The sequence below is a fragment of the Camarhynchus parvulus genome, chromosome 20, assembly GCF_901933205.1.
Source record: "Camarhynchus parvulus chromosome 20, STF_HiC, whole genome shotgun sequence".
NCBI lineage: Eukaryota > Metazoa > Chordata > Aves > Passeriformes > Thraupidae > Camarhynchus > Camarhynchus parvulus.
Genome location: NC_044590.1, coordinates 3071363 through 3092154, shown reverse-complemented (window position 1 = coordinate 3092154; position 20792 = coordinate 3071363). Strand labels below are relative to the sequence as shown.

Genomic DNA, 20792 nt, shown 5'->3' with positions numbered 1-20792 from the left:
TGCCGCCGTCCCTCCGAAACCAACCCCCTGGTATCTCTCTTCTGTTTTTTGTTTGTAGGGATCCCTTTGTATTTTGTGGATTTGCAGGATGACTTAGATGATTGTGAGTAACTGTTTTTTATTTTTCCGCTCCCTGTTCAGGCCCGCGCTCCCACCCCGGGGTCCTCCTGTCGCCCTCTTTCCCTCTCCGCATTTTCACCCCTGGTGAGGGCGAGGGGAGGATTTTGTGGCAGTTCTGGCAGGTAAAGGGTCCCGGGGTGTTGGGACCATCCCCGCTGGTTCCAGTGCCAGCTGGGCTCGGTGTAAACAGCAGCTCTGGCAGCCTGGGAAAGGCGCACGGGGGGACGAGGGGATCAGCCCCGCTCCTGTTGTCAGTGGGAATTAGGTTACTTAGCCCAGGGATTGCTCAGCGGAGCAATGAGACTTTCCAAAGCTGTAGAGGCTGTGAGGACGCTTTTTCCGCTGCTCCTGCATCCCGGGGATGTGCTGCGAGCGCACCTCGCGATGAAGGGAAGATCTCCGTGTGTGCTCCGGTTGGATCGCACAAATTCGGGTTTGGGTTGAGTACCGACCCCCGGTCCCAGAGCAGGGAACGGCTCCATCACACACCCGTGTAGTCCAGGGCTGTGTTCCACAAGAGCTGTACACCTGTCAGACCTGAACCAGCCTGGTAAGCGCTGTGACTTCAGGAGATAAAGCTTTGAGTAACAGTGATACGAACTCCTGCTGCCTTAGAAAGCAGCTCTCTCTGTGGGGTGGCTTCCTTGACGCTTTGGATTGACTTTTCTATTAAAAAAGAAAGATGTTGTATTCATTTCTTGTGTGAAACTTAGTTTCTCTTTGAGACCGCTCGGAAATGTGAAACAGGTGGACCCACCCCACCCACCTTCCCAACTGAGCATGAGAAAACTGATTTAGGAGAAAGGTGGTCTTCAGGAACACCCTGGGAAATATTGAAATACGACTGGGATCAGACAAAAGTCTTTGGTTTGGAAGATGTGCAGAGATGTTTTCTCTGTGGGAGGAGCTGCTTCTGTGGAATTCTGTTGGTTGTTGCTCTCAGTCTTTGAGGTTTCTGCTTTTCCCTAGTAGGTAGCAGTGTGTAAAGTGTGAGAAGCAGAAATAAATGCAAACTTCAAAGTTGTTTTCTTATGGGTTTTGGCCTTGGACCATCCCTGGGAGTGTTTGTTGTCCATTAATGTTCACTCCTTGGCTGTTCTGTTTAGACTGTAAATAGATTTGTCTGCTAAGTTGATTAAGAAGCTTGATGCTCGTAAGGCAAACCTCGAGTGAATAAAAATGTCCCGATAAAGACAGTTTTGCTATAAGTGGTAATTCATAAAAGAAGTTATCCATTCCAGGATGAGCATGTAAATAAATGTACCTTTTAGAGCTTTATGAAAATTCAATTATGTGATTTAAAAATATTCTTTGATTATGTTAATTAATTTGACATTACCTTTAGAATTATGGAATTAAAAGCTCTCTGCTGTAGCAGAGTTCAGGTGTCCCATGACTAAGATACTGTTGTCCAGAGACCAGGCTAGCAAAGAGTTCAGGGTGTGTTTTAGGAAAGCCTCAGTGAAATAAATCACTGGAACTGGATTCTTACTTGCTTAAGTAAATAGGTGCAATAGTGTCATGCACACTGAAGATCAATTGTGTTGAAACAGGAAGTCTAGGGACTTATTCTGAATGTGGGAAAAAGCTGTAGTAAAATCTTGCTAAATTCAAGTGCAGCTTAAAACTTGTTTTTCATAAGGTAATGGGTCATCTGGAAGAAAGAATTAGCTTATTTGTGCCCTTTTTGTAATTAATAAGAAAGCATTTAAACAATTTGTTTTTCCTTCTACAAACGCCAGGAGGGAGAATTACCTTCTTGAGCTGATTAAACCGTTGTGCTGAGTGCTGGTATTTACTGGTTTGTGCTGTGAAATCTGAATAGTGACACTGGGTGATGACATTGAATTGCTCCACTAGGTCCTGTGACCCTGAGTTTCTCACACCCCTGAGCAGCATTTAAGCACAGTGAACTCAAGTTCAGCTGTGAATCCTGTCACATTTATTTCTGTTTATAGGTGAACAGATTTCAAGCTCACTTGTTTGATCTAGTTAGATGGAAAAATACTGAATAATAGATGTACCTGTGAAGGAATATTAGATAAGAAATACTAGTTCAATATTTGGAATTTGCTTTATAGTACTTGGTGTATTCTGAAACTTGTGAGTATCCGTGGTGTCCTATTTTATGGAAGAAGAAAACTAAAATTCTTGAGAGAAGACAAAATGGATTCTGCCATGATTGTTCCTTACTTATGTGTAGTGAGAGTGTATGGAAAAAATGTCAGGTATTTAACTCTCAATCCTGAGCATAAGTAGTGGTGCTCTGTTTTCTCTCTGCTCTTGGAAGCACTGGTGTGTGCTTAAGTACTTTAAATGAATAATGGAGCTGCTCCATGCAGTAAAATTAAACATGTACATCATGTTTACAAGATTAGTCCCAGGTGTGGTATTGTAGTCAAAGTTAGAACTGGGATTTATTTCATTGTTGTTTGAATTGCTAGGAATTCTGCACTATTTGAAGCGAACTAATAGCTTTGATTGTTAAAGTGTTTCTAATTAGGGACAGGTGGGAACTAGGCAAAGCTAATGACAAGTATATTGATTCTAATCAGTCTGTGTAGCAGGTGACTAACCTCAAAAATCAGCTACTGAGTGTCTGGTCTGTGTGAATTTCAAATATATACTCTATAATTGCATAGATGTAAGGATGGCCAGAGTTTGTTGCAACCTCAGAAGGGAAATCTGCAATGCTGCAGACACTATGTAACTTCCCCTGAGCTGTCAGGGACACAGCAAGTTTCTTCTGAAGCAGCAAATCTGGATCTTCCCTCTTCAAATGCTTTGACTGGGGGAAGTCCTGAAGCAGATTTATCCCAGACAGACCTGGGCTCTGTAAATTGTTTACACTTGTGCAGAAAATTGTTTTGAGCCAGACAGACCCTTCTGTTAGGAGCAGGCATGAGAAATAATAATGACCACTGGAGGGGAAATAAGGGTGTCAGTGCAATATGTCATCATTCTAAAAAGCTGGGAGTAATTAGCATCTGTTTCCTATTGTGTGGCTGTGGGTTCACTTGTAGTATCTGTGTGCACATTTGAAATGTCAGTGTTTAATCTAATCCCACAGTTCTGTTTGTTTGAAATCGATTGAATTTTTTGAGCACATTGTCTGTGAGAAAAGCAGAATTTGGAACTTCTGTAGTATTTTAACTCACCTGGGTTCCTTGGAGACCTTAAACCAATCTGCTTTTTTCCCCCTGAAACCCAGATATAGCATTTTTCTCCAAGTATGTTCAGATGACTTCCTCTTTTACTGAGCTGTATTTCTGAGAGTGTTTTGACTTTTGCTGAATAATTGGAAAGCAGAGTTTTACATAGGAAATGTTGGGAAAAAACTGAGGCTTGGAACAGAAGGGTTTTTAACATATAAAGTGAGGGAAGAGTGGGTTTACACAGAAAAAAGCCCATAGTTGATAGGTGCAGCAGGGAGCTGCCAGCACCTTCACAAGTACTGTCAAGTTGAAGTTTTTTCCCAAAGTTTGTGATGTGCAATTGTCAGCTGAGCCCTCTTACTTAACTCAATGCATGTGGATCCTCCACTGAAAGGGTACAGTAAAGTGTGTTTAAAGCCAAGGATTTTGAAGTCGAGTTAAATTTTAAAGCTTGAATTTACAAGTCTATATGCAAGTGTTGTACTCAAATTCATTAGCTACAATTTAAGATGATTTTGTAAGCTGTTTGCAGTGATGTGCAATTGCTTTTCTTTTAAAGAAGTAGTTACTGGTTTCTTGTTTTACATTGTAACATCTCTTGCTGACTCTTGGATTTTTTTTTTTTTTGGGTTACTTTTCATGTCTTTCAAGTTGGCTTTGAAGATTATGGACCAGACTGTGATAGCATGAGGATAACAGCATTCTTGGATATTCCTGGACAGGATAACTTAACTCCACTGGCTCGTCTAGAGAAATATGCCTTCAGTGATAATGTATTTAACAGGTAAGGGCACAGTAGGCACACTTGGTGGTGCCTGAGTCTGAATGCACTGTGCATGTTTAGATGTTGCTGTGTCTTCCATTATTCTCCCAAATACATGCCTGATGTTATTTCCATTTGAATAACTTGTAAAACACTTCCATGAGAAGAGATTTTTTCAGTCTTGGTTATCAAATAAAATCTCTCGATTCCATCTTTATTTTGTTGTTATTGGAATGTTCAGAGAACAGCTTGATCTGTTTTATGGTGCAATTTACATTTGATAAGTTCCCCTTGCATCCCATCTAAGTGTCACTGGCTGGATATTAAGTCAATTGTGTTCACTCCACAGGCAAATTATTGCCAGGGGTCTTCTGGATGTCTTTCGAGATTTCAGTAACAATGAAGAAGACTTTCTGACTGTAATGGAAATAGTGGTCAGGCTCTCTGAAGATGCAGGTTTGAAAGTTTGCTTTTGTTTGTTTTTTACTTTGTGTAAGTTATTTTATGTAAATTGCAACATAGGAAATGCTGACTTCCGATTTTGAGAAGGCAATGAATGAACTAAGGAAGTTGAATCATCTAGCGGGAAGATCTGTCAGTGGAAACAGATTCATTTTTATCTCTTGGTTTTGAAATATTTTGTATGGTAAATGTTAAATGAAAGGCCTATTCTTAGTATAGGGCCTGAAGCAACATTTTTCAAGAAATATGTTAAATTTGATTTGTTGTATCTGGTTTAAGTGGCACAGAGCAGTTTTGTGTTTTAACAGTTCTTGTGCATACATTTATGGTGACTGGATTTTCCAGCTTGTGATCTCATTTTATTGGATTGATTTGGGAACTGATCCCAAGTCTCTGAACTGTGATCATGTATGTAAGGCTATTCTGTTTTATTCAGCTTTCCTATAAGAACAGGCAATCTCAGTGATGCTATTTCTACATTTTAGTTATTTTAATTTTCCTCTGTTGTGAAAACAAAAAGAAAAATGCTACTTTTTTTTAAGGTACCTGATCTTCATTTCATATTTACCAATGTAATCTGACTTTTATTTCCAGAGCCAACTGTTCGCACAGAGCTGATGGAACAGATTCCTCCTATTGCCATCTTTCTACAAGAAAGTCGACCAAAATTCCCAACAGCATTTTTTGAATACCTTATGCCCATAGTACTGAGGTACCTCACAGATGTTAACAATCAGGTAGGAAAAACAGACAACAGGAGTTGAATCCTTGGAAAATTCTGTGTGGTTCAGTGAATTTAAGGCATGAGAAAGAGATAAGAGGAAATTGCACATTGGTTGATATCTGGCTTTTATGTAGTGCTCTGTGTTTATTGGTTTCAGCACATTCCACTAGGGAGGTCTGATATTTTTTGTTTTTGTTTTTAATACTTCCCTTAGCAGATAGTGGGAGACTTCAGGATTTGCCTGACAGCATATGGACAGAATCTGTTACAGGGGTCATGACTTGAAAACCCTGTCTTCTACTTCATCTTTTGTCTTCTTTTCATAATGTGATGAAATGTCATCTAATGATCGTGTTAAACTTTAGTATTTTTTACTAATTCCTTATGATAATAAAACTAAGACTTTTTTTTTCTGGGTTTATTTTTTTTTTTAGCTTGTATCTGTGTGTCCATTCAAAGCATAGAGGCTTTTGTGGTTCTTGTATCTGTAAATGTTGTTTTTATAGTGACAGACTGGTTTTGTGTGTATGTTTATAGGTCAGAAAGGCAGGCCAGGAAGCACTGCTGATTCTGCTGGAACAAGATCTTGTGGCTCAGAGTGACATTGAAAATAAGGTGTGTCCAATTCTGCTGGACCTCTCTGCTCCTGACAGTGATGATGAGTACAAGGTGGAAGCTGTCAATGTAAGTTGATAACATTAATTTATAGTGGTGATTAAGATGAGGTCCAGGAATAGTGCTGACATTAAATAAAGTAACCCATCAAACTTTTTTGTATTTATTCAGTAAGATATTTGGATTTTTACTTTAATAAAACAAGTCTTTAATTTTTATTCTGCATTTTTGAAAATATCAGATTTAAAGAGACCATCTTTATGCTTCAGGATGCTAAATGATGTCAAAATAGTAGCTGAATAGCTTTAAAATACAATTGGTCCTTGGCAGCCTTTTTTAAAATTCTTGTTAGGATTGTTACATTCCCCAGAGTATTCTTTACATTTGCTTTACCAGGTTTCACAGTAATGTTGTAGAAATGTGACCTGATCTCTGTTCTGAAGTGTTCTGAAAAAAACATTGCCTGGTGACTTTCAAGAAATCAGTTGACTCCACAGAAAAGTGCTGGTGTGTAATTACATTTCAGCATGGATATCTGACACTTGACCTGTAAAATATTTTACCAGCTAGATTTTCCTCTTCCTTGTTTGGGAGTTGGGAATTGCTTAGGCAATTTTCCAGGATGACATCTGAGCACCAGATGCCTTTTAGGAGTTTGAAAATTTGTAGGAAAGTCCTTGAATGGTCTTTTCCTTAGTTGTTGAGCATTCTATTACAAAGGCAAGCATTCCTAGAAAGGAATAAAGCTTATTTTTTATGAAGGTAGAAAGCTTCAATGTTTTTTGAAAAATAAAACCAGAAAGATGAGGACTGTAATCTGATGATGTTTGTGTAAGCATTAAAACCCTGGTGCATCAGAGCCCCTTGCTTTTTCCTTTTGCAAATACAAGAATTACAGCAACTTCTCCCAGAAAGTGGGAGCTGAAAGGAAACACCCAACCCAAAGCACATGATTTTCACAGCAGAAATATGGTTTGTGTTGGTAGAGGAAACTGATGGTTCCTCAGAGAAAGCTGAATTAAGGAGCGTGTTGCTAACTTCCTTTAATTATACACTCTTAACTCCTGAAGTTCCTGGGCATCATTCCTGTAAAGTGTGCAGTGGCTCACATAAATAACTCATTTTTCTTGCACTCCCTTTTTTGTCTCCTGCTGTATGGCAAACTTCTATTTTATTGTGGTACCTGAACCTACAGAGCTGGGACTGTGCATGTTTTTAAGTATCTGAGCTGTTAAAGACTAATCTCTTACTTGCATGCTGAAGCTTGGGATATTTCTAATATGCTTCAAGAGTGTGGTTTTTATAAGATCCTTAGTGCAAGAGAACTTTTGTCTGTTCCATACAAAATGCCAGTGTTTGCCACATTGCAAACACCTGGAAAACAAATCTATTAATAAAAAGTCTATTTAAATCAGATAAGAAAGACAAGGAGTTAAATGCAGAAATGTTATGTTCTGGCACCGAATGATTTAAAGTAAAGCTGTGTTTGTGCTTTACATAAAACAGGTGTATGGAAATACAAATAATGTGTAGCAGTTTGATTGTAATCACTGTCTTGCTCTCTGAGGTAATTTTTAGGAGGAATATTTGGCTGTGCTTAAAAACTTTATAATTTTCTTCTCCTTACTCATATTCCTTTCCTGATTTTCAGATAATCTGTAAAATGGCTTCCATGTTGAGCAGAACAACAGTTGAGCACATGCTGCTTCCTCGTTTCTGTGAGCTGTGCAGTGATGGGAAATTGTTTCAAGTCCGAAAGGTTGGTGTGTGCCCAATGCTAAACCACCTGAAAATGAGTTTGTACTGCTGCTCAAATGCTTTCCTTCATAATTTAGTCATAAATCTAGCTGATGGACTTTCAAAGCATCTGGAAGAGAAGTTTTGATTTATTGACATGGTTCTAGTTTCTGTGGTTCGGTAAAGAAAGAGGTAACAGACTTTGGCCAGTAGGTTGGATCCAGTAGTTAAACTGGTCTTGCACATTTAATAGTTTTGCACAATGCTTTTTTGTAAGCTGCTGTGCTTGATTATAGGATAGTGGCAACTTTTATAATTTCTAGCATCTTATTTCAAAATTCAAAAGTAATGGACATTTGAGGCATCCTTTCTTTAAAAAGAAATCTGTTATTATTGAAAGGAGAAATCTCCAAAGTGTAAGACTTACTTTAACTCATGTTTGAGTACAAAAGGAAATTTGTAGCATGAGAAGTATTAAAATACTTGTGTAGACTTAAGGGTCACACCAAGCTTCAGCTTGGTCTGCAACATAAGCTGCACTTGCTGGAATTTGAGCTGCTTTTATTGCCTTCTAAATAAGCACAGAGAGTGACTAAAATGTATGTTAACACAGCTCTATCTTAAATGATTTCAGATTTTGGCCAACATGTTTTTCAGCCTGAGGGGATGTCCCTTTTTCCTTAACTAGAGCTCTGTAATGGCCTGTAAATGGCACGAACTTGAGACCTTGATTAAACTTTGCTTCAGCAAAGCACTTAAGCCACCTTGAGCCGGGGTAGTGCTGTCAGTACACCTAAGTCCTGACCCTGGTATCATGTTCTGGCCTGCTTTGGGTTTGACAGCTGCTGCTCAAAGTAATTTAAACTTTCATGGGGGCTTATTGTCCCTTCTGGTGGTTACTGGAGCAGATGATGCTCCTCATGCAGAAACCTTTATTACTATTGATCCCAGAGGCATGTGGTGTATGGACACTTGCTCCAGACTCTTTGTTTGGATGAGTTAATATTACACGATGCAGCTACAGGCCTGAAATTGGAAGAGTCACAACATGTACAGTTGTTTGATGGGATAAATAATGCATGGTGGAGTTGATAATGAAACTAATGCCCTTGAAAGAGACAGTGTTATTAATGACTTTTTATTTCTTAGATTTGTGCAGCTAATTTTGGTGACATTTGTAATGCAGTTGGGCAAGAAGCCACTGAAAGACTGCTGGTATGTAAAAACCAAATCGATTTGCAAGACCTGTATTTCTCAGTTCAGAAAGTTTAATAAAGAGTTCCTTTATTGTCTTCTCTATAAATTAATCAGTGTGCATGCATTTTTTCAATTGATTTGGCTAAGGCCTTGGTTGCAATTGCACAGCAAAACTGGGAATTAAGAGAAATGCTTTGCAAAACATGTTTAACAATGTAATTGACAGCAGATATATATATGTACATATATATACACATATATATACACATATATTTATGTATACACACATTGTAGAATTACCACTTTCATTTTTCCCTGAACTAGATGATCATCAATTCAATTAGGATTTCAGGGAAAATAGACCATTAATAATTCTTTCTATTCTTTCTTTCTGCAAATAGTTCTACACACATTCCTAATGGAGTGAGAGACAGATGTTTTTTTTTCCAATTCCTTTAATTAGTGTATGCATTTAACCTGTCCCTGTTTCTTCTGTTCTTTACTTATTATCTCCAGTTTTCAAACAAATACTTTGATATTGCTGCAGTCTTTGTTTATCTTTAATTAGCTTTGGATTGGCTTATTTTTGGCAGATTCCCAAGTTCTTTGAGCTGTGTTCTGATAGCGTGTGGGGAATGAGGAAGGCTTGTGCTGAATGCTTTATGGCCGTGTCTTACACCACGTCCCCGGAAGTTCGCAGGAGCAAACTGTCCCCACTGTTCATCAGCCTGATCAGTGACACCTGCAGATGGGTGAGTAACTCCCTCTGGAATGGATGCCTCCTCCCAGGCACATCCTAAACAAATAATGGGCACGTTTAGTAGTGCTCTGAAGTGCATTTGCTGAGATCAGAGCTTAATGTGCTAAAAACTAATCTCCAATGAGATAGTTTCTTAATTTTCCTCTCTCTCAACAGTTTATAAATGTAAATGCTCTTCTGAGAAGATGTTGCCTGTGTTAAATAGATGAATTGAAGTAAACAGATGTCCTTCAAATTTATAACTTCCAAAAGATTTCTGTACAATGATTGTAGATATATGCTTAGGTGTATCACCCTTTGCTTAAGTGGCACTTATTTGGTAATTGGTTATATTTGGTATTAAATGAAGCTGTTATATTAGGAACCAATTGGTTCTTACTGAAAATTGCAACAAATTTATATTTTTCAACTCTGTGAGAGTTGTATGAAGCCTGATGTTGCTCTTATACCACCACAGGTTCGTCAGGCTGCTTTTCAGTCTCTTGGCCCATTTATTTCTACCTTTGCAAACCCTTCAAGTGCTGGTCTTTACATTCGAGAGGATGGGACACTGAGTATCCGACCACCAGCACAAGATGTGAATTCCAATCCCTGTCAGCCAAGCAACAATATCACTGTGATGTCTTCCAGTGCAAATGCTGCATTGTCTGGGTAAATCCCGGGAAAGGTGGGATGTAGTGGAAGGGGTTAAAAAAAAGGGGGTTTTGTTGCTTGTCAAAGCTAAAAGTTGAATTTGAGAATGCAGTTCCAGAAAAGGTCTGAAGAGAGAGGTCACCCATTTGAGTGGAACAACATTATTGAAAAATTCACTTTGACTTCACAGGAGGGCAAAGGGAAAACTGGTGAAGTAAAGCATAGTGGTAACAAATTCTGTCTTTCTTTAGAGAAAAGCTTCTGTTGTTGCTGCTGTCTTTTATGAAGTATTTCACTGAAAACTTCTTGTTACAGAGTACTTAAAATTTACTTTCAATAACGTTTTTTCTAGCTCAGAACAACCAATGGAAATCAAACCAGAATCATCGACTGAGGAGACTTCAGCAGAAGTTCATACAAAGCTCTCTGAGGACCTAAATAAAAATTCATGGGAAGAAAGTTCAGATTGTTGTGCCAGCCCTGGAGAAGATATGTCTGGCTTGTGTCAGGGTGACAAAACTGCTGCTGGTGCCACTGAAGGCACGAAGGAGAGCAGTTTTCCGGGGCTGAGCTCGGGGCTGCCGCCTGCCGAGGACGTGTTTAACACATTCCTGTACTGGCGCCCTCCTCTGCCCGACATAAGTCAGGACCTGGAGCTGCTGCAGTTCAAGGCTGAGAAGCACAACGATGCCTGCTCTGTGCCATGTAATAACTGTGTCGCTAGCAATGAAATAAAAAAGGTTCTAGAAAGCTTACAGGAGCACATAGATGATCCAGATGTTCAAGGTGAGACTCTGTGAAAGTAAAGTTGTGTTTTCTCTGAGCACATTTTCTGGCCTTTACAAAACACTTGACTGCATTCTAATTAGCTTGATCTTCATAGGGTGATGAACCTACCTTGAGTAGTAAATTATAGTAGAAGGTTATGCAACATCTTTTTTCATAAGACCTAAATTATTTCTAGAGTAGCTGGGGAAATGTTCTTGACTTCTGTTTGCATGAAAAATAAATTGATCTAACTACAAAAGGGAAACCAGCTTGTTAAAGACAGTTTTAACAGGTTTTGAGTATTGTAGGTACTGTGGATTTAGTGACAGTGCTACCTGTTACAAGCTGAATTCATCTAATATTGGCTGACTGAGAATGGCCCTAATTTCAAGTTCTTCCTCCTTACCCACCTGAAACAGGCCCTTTGTCAAAAAGCATTGAAAGGATATTGTCCTGATAGTGGGATAGTGATCTGTGCTTCCTGGACCAAATCCTTCTTGTCATCCATAGTCAGCTCACTTTCTTGTTTTCACCAAGTCTCTTGAGTGCTCTGCAGTAAAATGCCTTTTCTTTCCAAGAGCAAACGTTTGCTAATACAGCATTTGTGTGCAGCTCCTACTGGGCTACCTTTTATCTTTTCAGATGAGTTAATTACAAGTTTAATGCCTTTAAATGCAGGAAGGAGACTAAACAACCAGCTTTTGCTTTATACAGCTCAGGTCCAAGTGTTGTCTGCTGCTCTCAGAGCTGCTCAGTTTGATTCTGTTGGTGACTGTGACACCAAAAAAGTGGAAGAAAGTGGTGACAATCTTCAGAACAAAATGATTTTGGATGAAACAGTGGTTTCAGATGCTGCCTGCAACCAGGTGCAGGGGGACACTCTTTCATCCCCTGCCTCCCAGAAAGACATCAGTGACCAGTCAAGCACCAGTGTGCTGAAAAGCACAGTAAGTACACGTTGTGCTCCACGTCTGAGCTCTGTGGGGTTGTGTAGTCCTGGCATAACTGACCCACTTTTGATCCAAAGCCTTTGAACATTACTAGACCAAAGCTATCATATTCTACTTACTCTAATTAACAAAAGAAAAGCCATTAAGGGTTATAATTTCTGTTTGCACCCAAATGACCCAGGAGGTAAAGTTTTGCAGTAGTCTTGTACAGGTTTTTTTCTGATTAAATTCTGTTGAGTATAATTTAAGTTAATTTCAAGAATAAAAACAATTTAAAAGTAACCATCCAAAATGTGTATGAATATTGTGTTTAAGATGTTAGGTTGCTTTCTTTAGAAGTAAATCTTAACTACTGCTGCCCTTCTTGCTGCTAGAGTCTGTTTGCCTCAGTGTGCAACTGTTGTCTTTTTGTACTTGCATAAGCACACTGAACAAGGCTCTGCCTGTGCAAGGCTCTGCCTGTGCAGGGCTGTTCTGAATCTGAGCTCTGTTGTTCTGCACTGTGGTGCTTTGAAATAGCCCAAACAGCATCAAATTCCTTCATTTCACTACCTGGTACCTTCTCTTTTACAGGACTCAGAGGAACAACACAGAGGAACCAGTGTCTTTTTGAAGAAAGAGCAAGAAAATAATCCACCATTTGAAGATGACAAGTCAAAATTACAGGTGATTCAAATGGCATCTAATGGATTTAGTGGAGTAATTCATCTTACCCTTAATGCAGTGATGCCTTCTGCAATGGATCAGTTGCAGAATGTGAAGGAATGCTCCAGAATTCAAGGAGAACCCTGTTTTAGATGGGAAAATTAGGAGCAACCAAGGTAGGCACTGAGTCTCCTGCTCTGTCACTGGTTCACTGTTTGGCATCACCATAGAAGGAACTTTCAGCTTGGTGGATGCAAGGTGTTGCTAAAGCTGTAATGACTGTTCCTTGCTGACTGCTCTGTCCTAATGAGAGGATAAATAACCATTGTAGCCCTGTACCCTTGGTGAGGGCAACACACAGGGGTTGTCATGTCTCTTGTGTTTTGGTGCTGGCTGATTGGTAGAACTGTAGCACAGCAGCTGTATTTTCTTTCTGCTCTTAAATGGAAATGTGTCTGTCTGTAGGACATCATCCCTCAGCCTTTACTGGACCAGTACCTGTCCATGACAGACCCTGCTCGAGCCCAGACTGTTGACACTGAGATTGCCAAGCACTGTGCCTACAGCCTGCCTGGGGTGGCCCTGACACTGGGCAGGCAGAACTGGCATTGCCTCAAGGACACCTATGAGACATTGGCTTCAGATGTACAGGTAAGATAAAGTTTTTTTACAAAAAATCAGAATTTAGAAGAGGAGATTTTGTCTTCAGTCTGTACTGTGGTTATAAGATCACATGATTTCATATAGAGGGATAAACGTGCACTAAAAATATAAAATTCCAGATTTAAATCAGACTTCATAAATGTGATTAACACTTTCTACTAGCCCTGTTTGTCCTGCTCTCTCAGTCCTCACACAGGGGTAGTTGAAAAGCTTGTTTATTGTAGTCATGGTGCCTCATGGTTCCCTTGCTGGCCCATTTGCAGTGGAAGGTGCGGCGCACTCTGGCTTTCTCCATCCACGAGCTGGCTGTGATCCTGGGGGATCAGTTAACAGCTGCTGATCTGGTGCCAATTTTCAATGGCTTCTTGAAAGACCTGGATGAAGTGCGTATTGGTGTCCTCAAACATCTCTATGACTTTCTGAAGGTAGGAAAATGTAATAAATTTCTCCACATAAAATTTTTTCTGACTCCATTATATGGAGTTTTTGAATGAGCTGTGCATGTCTTGGTATCTAATCAATGTTTAGTTTTTCACCATGCTACCATTTTGTGTGTGTTCCTCTATTCCTTCTTTTAATGTGCCTCACTTCTCTTTTCTCCATATCCCAACAAAATACCACGCTGAAAACCCTTTGTAAATGTGGTTGTAAATGCTGCTGGCTGTTTTAAACTGGGAAAATTGGCCCAGTAGCAATTTGTGTTTGGGGCTGGGAGAGAAGAGAGCAGATCCTGGTGTGCTGCTGTGGAATAGACACTGATCCTCAGCTTTTGGTTACTCACTCTCATATCCAGAGATGGTGCTTTGGGTGTTGCCAAAGGGATGACTTCTTGTACTTGGATGTCACTTGTGTGTGTCCAGGCACTTGGCTGACTGTGCACAGTTTTTAGGAGGCACCTTGTGACTGGTCACTTGCTTTCAAGTAGGAAAATGCACATAGGTGTGAATAGTGACACACCAGAGAACTGCAAGTCTGAAGTTTTATCAGTTTTATACCAGTAATGTTTTTCCTTTAGCTACTTCATGCAGACAAAAGGCGAGAGTATCTTTACCAGCTGCAAGAATTTGTGGTGACTGATAACAGCAGGAACTGGAGGTTTCGTTACGAGCTGGCAGAGTATGTAATTTTGTTAACTTCTGATTTTTAACCTGTATTACTAACTTGGAAATAAGTAATTACATTCAGAAGTTAGCACATCTCAATTAGAAGCTAAAAGTTTACAACCTTTCTTTAGGAAAGAAAAAGCCACTGGTGGTTAGGGTTATCTGGGGGGATTTGAGGGTGTTTGGGTTTTTCAGTTTGGTTTTTTTTTTCCTTCACAAGTTGTGTTGTAATGTATGACTAAAATGCCTGTGATTTACTAAAATGGAGATCTGGTTCACTTGCAGCTGATGAAACATGACAATCTGATAGATACTATTCAGTGAGAATTTATTAGTTCAAGACTCTTGCAAAAATTAGTGAAATGCATGTGAAAAATGTTTTTAATGTGTAGGAAAGAAAAAACAGTTCTTAATAAACAAGTTGGTTTTTTTGGCACTTCCATAAGACTGGGTATATAACAAAGGTAGATTAACATCCTGCAGTTGTTTTTCTACAAGCCCTGTAGATATTTGCAGCACCATTGTAGCCATAGTTTGCAGATAAAGTCTGACCTTTATGTTTATGTTGTTGCTGTGTTTGGCCTGTTGAGGACTTGCTCTCCCTTTGTAGCTTGGCACAACAAACTCAGAGTGGTACAGAAGCTACACAGCAGCTCCCTGAGCCCTGGTGGGGAGCTGACACTGCCTGGGCTCTGTGTGGCTGCTGGTTCTGTGTCTGGATTGAGTTCTGGGTGGTTCTGTGATAGGAATTGATTTCTGAAATGTAGATTTCTACACTGAGGTAAATATTCAGTGTTTGCTTTGCAAGAATGTACAGGGTGTTGGTTTGAAGCTGAAAAAGGCTTCTCATGCTTCTGTTTGTAGCTTTTGCTTATTCTTTGCTTATTCTTTTGGCTAATGTTGATATGCTGGTACATGTAGTTTGGATCACAGTTTCTCTGGGCCTCCCTGATGGATTAAAGCCTGTACCTGTAACAAGTGAAGAGAAGAACAAACTGCTCAAGGGCTCTGTAGTAACCCTGGTGCTTTGGTGCTCCTTCCCCACCTGTAAGAGCTGGTGAATGGCAGCAGGCTGGTGCTGCACTTGGTACAGTAATGGTTTCCTTTGTGTTCCAGGCAGCTGATCCTGATCCTGGAGCTCTACAATCCCAATGATGTCTATGACTACTTAAGGCACATTGCACTAACTCTGTGCTCCGATAAAGTTTCAGAAGTTCGGTGGATCTCCTTCAAACTGGTAGGGGATTTAGTTCACTTCCTGGCAGGAGAGCAGCAAAATGGTCCTGGAGAGGGTACCTGAAATCATTGTATTTTCAGACAGTAGGGTGAATAGGGATGTTTTGATAAATGCAGGAATCAATATGGAAAAAAGTTAAGTGGAAAGTTTATAAAATATTTTGAATTGTCAGACTGCCACAGATACTGAAATTTTCCTCTGTGGTTGTATGTGAATGAGAAATCCTTTGAAGTGAATGAAAGCCAGTATATGTGAATTGGAAAACCTTCCTCCATTCTGGGGAAAAGAAAACCACAACAAAACACAGAACAACGAACTGCTGATCTTTCCTCAAAGTTGATTTAATTTGTTATGAAGCTTACAAGCAGAGCTGACTACCTTGAATACAGTGCCCCTTGTAGAATTCAAATGAAATTATGTCTTTTAAGTTGAAGGGCTGAAGCTGAAGTTTCATTTGTTCTTTTTGTTCCCCTCCTTTTCCCATTCCTTTGGCTCACAGGTTGTAGCAATACTACAGAAGTTCTATGCAAACAGTGCCAGTGCCCTGGGATTGAATTTCATCAATGAGCTCGTGGTGCGGTTTCGCCACTGCTCCAAGTGGGTTGGGAGACAAGCCTTTGCCTTCATTTGTCAGGTTGGAATGTTCTCTTTCTGTTTCTATGTGTACATTAAATTTGGGGCTTTGCTGCATGTGGGCAAAGCTGAAATCTGACTCACATTTTTTTTGGTTATTTTTGGTTTGGTCAGAGTCAGTGTGGTCGCAGTGCTGGCATCTGGCTGTCCCAGCCCAGGCTGGATCCCTGTCTGGGTCTGTGCTTCCAGCTGCCACAGCCCTTCCTTGGACTATCTGCTATCCCAGTGGCAAAGAGATGCATGGCCAAGGATTAAGCAAATGTTAGGCTAAAGGATCACAAGAGCTCTTCACACCACCAATGGGTGCTGGATGCCAGGAGCTATTTCTCTCTTTATTGCCACCACTCACCCCCTCCAAACCAAAAATGCTTACTTGGGTAGCAGTGAGGAGCAAGGGTTGGACATTAAAAGGGAAAAGGGTGATGACAGGCAAGAGAGCAGCATCTCCTAAAACATTCTTGAAAGAAATTAATCTGCTCTTTCTGGCCCATCTTTGGCTGAAATTCAAAATGGTGAGACACAGATTGAGGTGTTCTCATTCAGAACTTTTTTTAACAGGCCAGATTAAGGACTAGGTGGAAAGAAATGAAAGGAATGGCAAATAGTGTATTTTTGACATAAATCTTGCTTTTTCTGTTGTGTGTTTGTCTCATAGGCTGTAGTAGAAGAGGAGTGCATGCCTGTGGACCAGTTTGTTGAACACTTGCTCCCCAGCCTTCTAAGCCTTGCATCAGATCCTGTGCCAAACGTCAGGGTCCTGCTCGCCAAGGCTCTCAGGCAGACTTTGCTGGAGAAAGGTGTGGTCCTCCATTTCCTTGGAAAGATCCAGCACCTCGGGCTCTCCTCTGGCAGCGCAGCTCTTGCAGCTCAGTCGGTGCAAGGCTGTAAAACAAAGTCACGCACTGTAATCTGGGATTTAGATTCAGACTTGAGAGTACCGGAGTGGCTCTGCAGCCTCGGAAGGTGGGATGCTCATCCCGAGAGGGCCGCGGCTGCCTCGGCCGGTGCTGCAGGCGCCGAGCGGCCCCACACGGGGGCAGTGCGGCCCCGCGAACCGCGCCCGTGGCGGCTCTGCCTTCGGGATCCAGCCTCCTCCTGAACACCAGTCTGGGCTGTTCTGCTGTATCTCAAATGTAGTTTGTGTGCTGCTCTCTGATTATTCAGAGGGAGAAGCACAGAAATCTCCTATCTTTTTTTCAGAATAAAGTATGGAGAAGGGTTTGGAATGTGTTGTACAGTAGCAGCTTCCTGTTGCTCATTGATACATTTCTATTTAGAGCTTGGCAAAAAAGTTTATCTTAGAAGTATTTAAGTACCTAATAAGATGAATCAGAAGCAGCATATTTCTCTTTCTGTGTCAGCTTCCTTAGTTTCCTGTAGTTTCTGTAAGGAGACTAAGCTGGATAAGCTGCCCCAGATGGTTTTGGCATTCTCTGTATTTCTGTACTACTTATGCTCTAGGATTTATTCCTTTGTATTTGATTAAAATTGTCTTTTTTTCTCCCCTTATTCCAGCTTATTTTAAAAGTGTTGGCAATCCTCATCTAGAAGCTGCAGAAGAGACCATTCTAGCCCTGCAGTCTGACAGAGATCAAGATGTGTCTTTCTTTGCCACCATAAAACTGAAACAGGATAACATGGACAATGTCACCATTGAAAAACAAAACTAAGGAGTTGTTGTGCAATGAAGGCTGAACAGCGGGATGGTTTTTCACCTTGTTTCTCTTAGTGTGAGTAATGAGGACAGATAAGGTGGGTTTTGTTACCTATTTGAGCAGGAAAGGGGGTGTTCAGAAATGTTACAATCTTCATTTCACGACCTTGTTTCATCTACAGCGGTGTGTTTGATTCCTGTGAGTAATTCCTTCCTTTTGGTTTTCCCTTTATAAATGGAGGTGATAACTCTGACCTCACCTGCACTTCAGTATTGTCTGTAAAGTCTCACACCACACTCTGTGTTTAAGCATAATTGGAATTTACATTTCATTTTTTAACAAAATATTTCCGTTAGTACAAGTTTGCTATACGCTTAAAAAGATTGCTAAATCTTAAAACCTGATTATAGCAAACTTTCCTGAAGCTGTTCTTTCTTCACTTTTATTATAATCTTTGTACTGTTCCACCTACTGCATTTATTTGAAAAAAAAAAGTGTATATATGTGAATAGTTTTGAATTGTAACAAAAAATTATGAAGAACTTAATTCTGTATCAGAGGGAATAGCTCAAAAATAATTTCATTTTTTAAAGCAGTTACACTGCTAGAATTAAGCATTGGTTGGTCATTTTTATGTGTGATACTTTTCAAAGCACAGAAAGCTCAAGATTTGTATATTGTGAGGTTTCTATTAATTTGTTCCTTCTGAGCTATACCCTTACATTGTTAAAAGATCATAATAGCAACATTTGTGAGTGCCCTTGCAGGTGTTCACAGGTCAGGTTTTGTTGCTGCTGCCTCTCCCAGGAGCAGGCAGTCTGGAGAGTTCCTAAGCGGAAAATTCCTCCTTCTGCCCCAGCAAAGGTCACTTGAGTTGAGAGATTCAGTTCTGCAACAGGAGCTGGAGCTGTACAAGGGTATTACAGAGAGATACAGGCTTGAGTCTGTTTGTTCTACACGCACACCTCATTTAACAAACACCTTTTAACCTGCCCGGTAGTTAAACCCCAAACAGCTTTTCCTAAGAAACAAAGGAGCTCTAAATTCTGCAAAGCCCCAGCGGGGAAATGTTCTGGGGAAAGGTGGTGCCACAGTTTGCTCTGCAACTTCTGTGGGTTGTAGGGCAAGCTCTGGGGCAAACACCAAGTCAGACATGTAAGGTGAAGTGGGATGTCTCCTGTCTGTTGGAACAGGGCCTTGGAAGAAAGAGCAGAGTTGTGTTAGTCAAATTGAGTAGCCTCAGAAAAATTATAAAGCTTATACTTCTGCTGGACCCTGTCTTGTTTTGGATCCCAAATCTACAATAATGTGGGTCCTGGAAAAAAACAGCATTTTTATTGTGGATTGAAACTTTGTCCAGCTCAAAAACTAATGCTTAAATACGAAAGAAATGGTTTCGGGTGATAACAGTTACTTTCTTTCTGAGAGCAGAGTCCTTTCTCCTCAGCAGACCTGTGTAAATATTCACCCTTATTTCATGTTCCATAGTAAGTAGTTCACATGGGGGAAGGTTTTCACAGAAATACCTGTTTTGGTTTTGTTTGAATGTGGCAATACAGTGAGTAGGTTCCTCAGCTGGGTTCTGTATTTTGGGAGGGCTCACTTTTGTATGAGTTAACCAGTCATGTATTATAATATGTACAGTATTTGTAGCAAATTGTTTTCTTGGAAGATCACAAAATGCTGTTTGGAAGCTGCAGGCAGAAATACACCACTGCTATTGCAGCAAACAGTGTAAACTCTGCAATATTCTACATTTAATTTTTTACAGTTTTTTTTATAATTTAAAACAAATGCTTCTTCAGTACAGACTTTTTATGATTGCAATTTCTTAACAAAAAGACCCCTCAAGTTAATTTTTTCTAGTTCTAATATCTTTTTCTAATGCTGGCATTATACTGATGTTTTCTAACAGTTCAGATTTTCTAAGGCCTTTCTGACAAGGTTTCACTTCTGTTTTTTTATTATCAGTTCATTAAATTTCTCAGCACTGAACAGATTTTTTTAAGTGTGTGTATATGTAAGTATGTTTGAAATATACTGTGTATAAATGAAATACCCTGAACATTAACCCAACCCAGGTTGCTGTTTGTCAGATCACCTTCAATAGTTACCTTGCCTTGCAATAATCCACTGGGAAACACAAGCTTCCATAGGGTTTAGCATGTTTGGTTAGTGTTCAGTAGGAGTTTTTAACTAGGATCTGTGTAAAGGGTAAGCCACCAGCTATAAAAGTTCACTAAAAGGCTGAACAAAGTTCTTTGTTTTTAAACAATATTTTGGTACCTCTCTGGCTCCCAGATTCGGGTCGGTTTTGAACGAGGTAATTTCAGTCGAGTGTTTAAAACCTCCTGTTACACCTCCACAGCTGCATGTCCTAATGGGGGCCAGCATAGTTCTGGGATGGGTTTTTTGTAGGCAATGTGCAGGTCTGTTACCCAGATTTACCCTCTGCAAGTTTGTCCTTTTGGTTTAGTTTTAAACTAGAAATGATTTCAGCATGACTAAAAGGCTGCACTTTACGTCTTGTCTAGACAAATGTATGCAATGAGTGTGTTCACGTGCAGTTCTCTGGGTTGTTTAAATTATGCAAAAATATGTATTTAAAAAGCCAGGTGGAGCAAAGTTAGGTAGTCCATCCACCTTCACAGCAGCAGTAAGGATATCACTTTTCAGCATTTCTAGCTAAGGAACATGACAATAACAGTAGTTGGTGCAATATTGCTGGGATGCTGTAGGGAATGAGCCAGCACTTGTGATCCAAAGCATGTTGGTCATGTTGTTTAGGTTTGAGCCTCACTTGTGGCCCTGGTGGGATGAGCATGTGGCAGCTGTGTCACTACACCATGGTGTTTAGAGCCCAGTTAAGTGGGGACACTCTGGAAGTGTCACCCATTTGTCAGAATAAAGAATCTATGTAACTTTCTATTTGTATTTATCTCAATAAATCCTGTGACTGTTTTATAAACCAA

General features: G+C 40.1%; 1 protein-coding gene across 3 annotated transcripts in view; it reads left to right on the top strand.

Annotated features, from left to right (window-relative positions):
* Positions 1–20792, top strand: part of LOC115911822 (serine/threonine-protein phosphatase 4 regulatory subunit 1-like) — a 21470-nt gene extending 678 nt beyond the window's left edge. The window contains exons 2-20 of one of the 3 annotated variants that reach the window (XM_030963042.1): positions 59–103; positions 3939–4059; positions 4388–4494; positions 5095–5237; positions 5762–5908; positions 7491–7598; positions 8726–8791; positions 9367–9525; positions 9991–10184; positions 10519–10952; positions 11649–11881; positions 12458–12550; positions 12995–13180; positions 13456–13617; positions 14208–14308; positions 15412–15532; positions 16032–16166; positions 16821–16962; positions 17681–20792. In XM_030963042.1, coding sequence (XP_030818902.1) covers positions 59–103; positions 3939–4059; positions 4388–4494; positions 5095–5237; positions 5762–5908; positions 7491–7598; positions 8726–8791; positions 9367–9525; positions 9991–10184; positions 10519–10952; positions 11649–11881; positions 12458–12550; positions 12995–13180; positions 13456–13617; positions 14208–14308; positions 15412–15532; positions 16032–16166; positions 16821–16962; positions 17681–17835 — 2852 coding nt within the window. In that variant the 3' untranslated portion in view covers positions 17836–20792. Of the gene's footprint in view, positions 1–58; positions 104–3926; positions 4060–4387; positions 4495–5094; positions 5238–5761; positions 5909–7490; positions 7599–8725; positions 8792–9366; positions 9526–9990; positions 10185–10518; positions 10953–11648; positions 11882–12457; positions 12551–12994; positions 13181–13455; positions 13618–14207; positions 14309–15411; positions 15533–16031; positions 16167–16820; positions 16963–17680 lie in introns of all 3 variants that reach the window. The other 2 variants (XM_030963040.1, XM_030963043.1) reach the window with 2 other exon arrangements.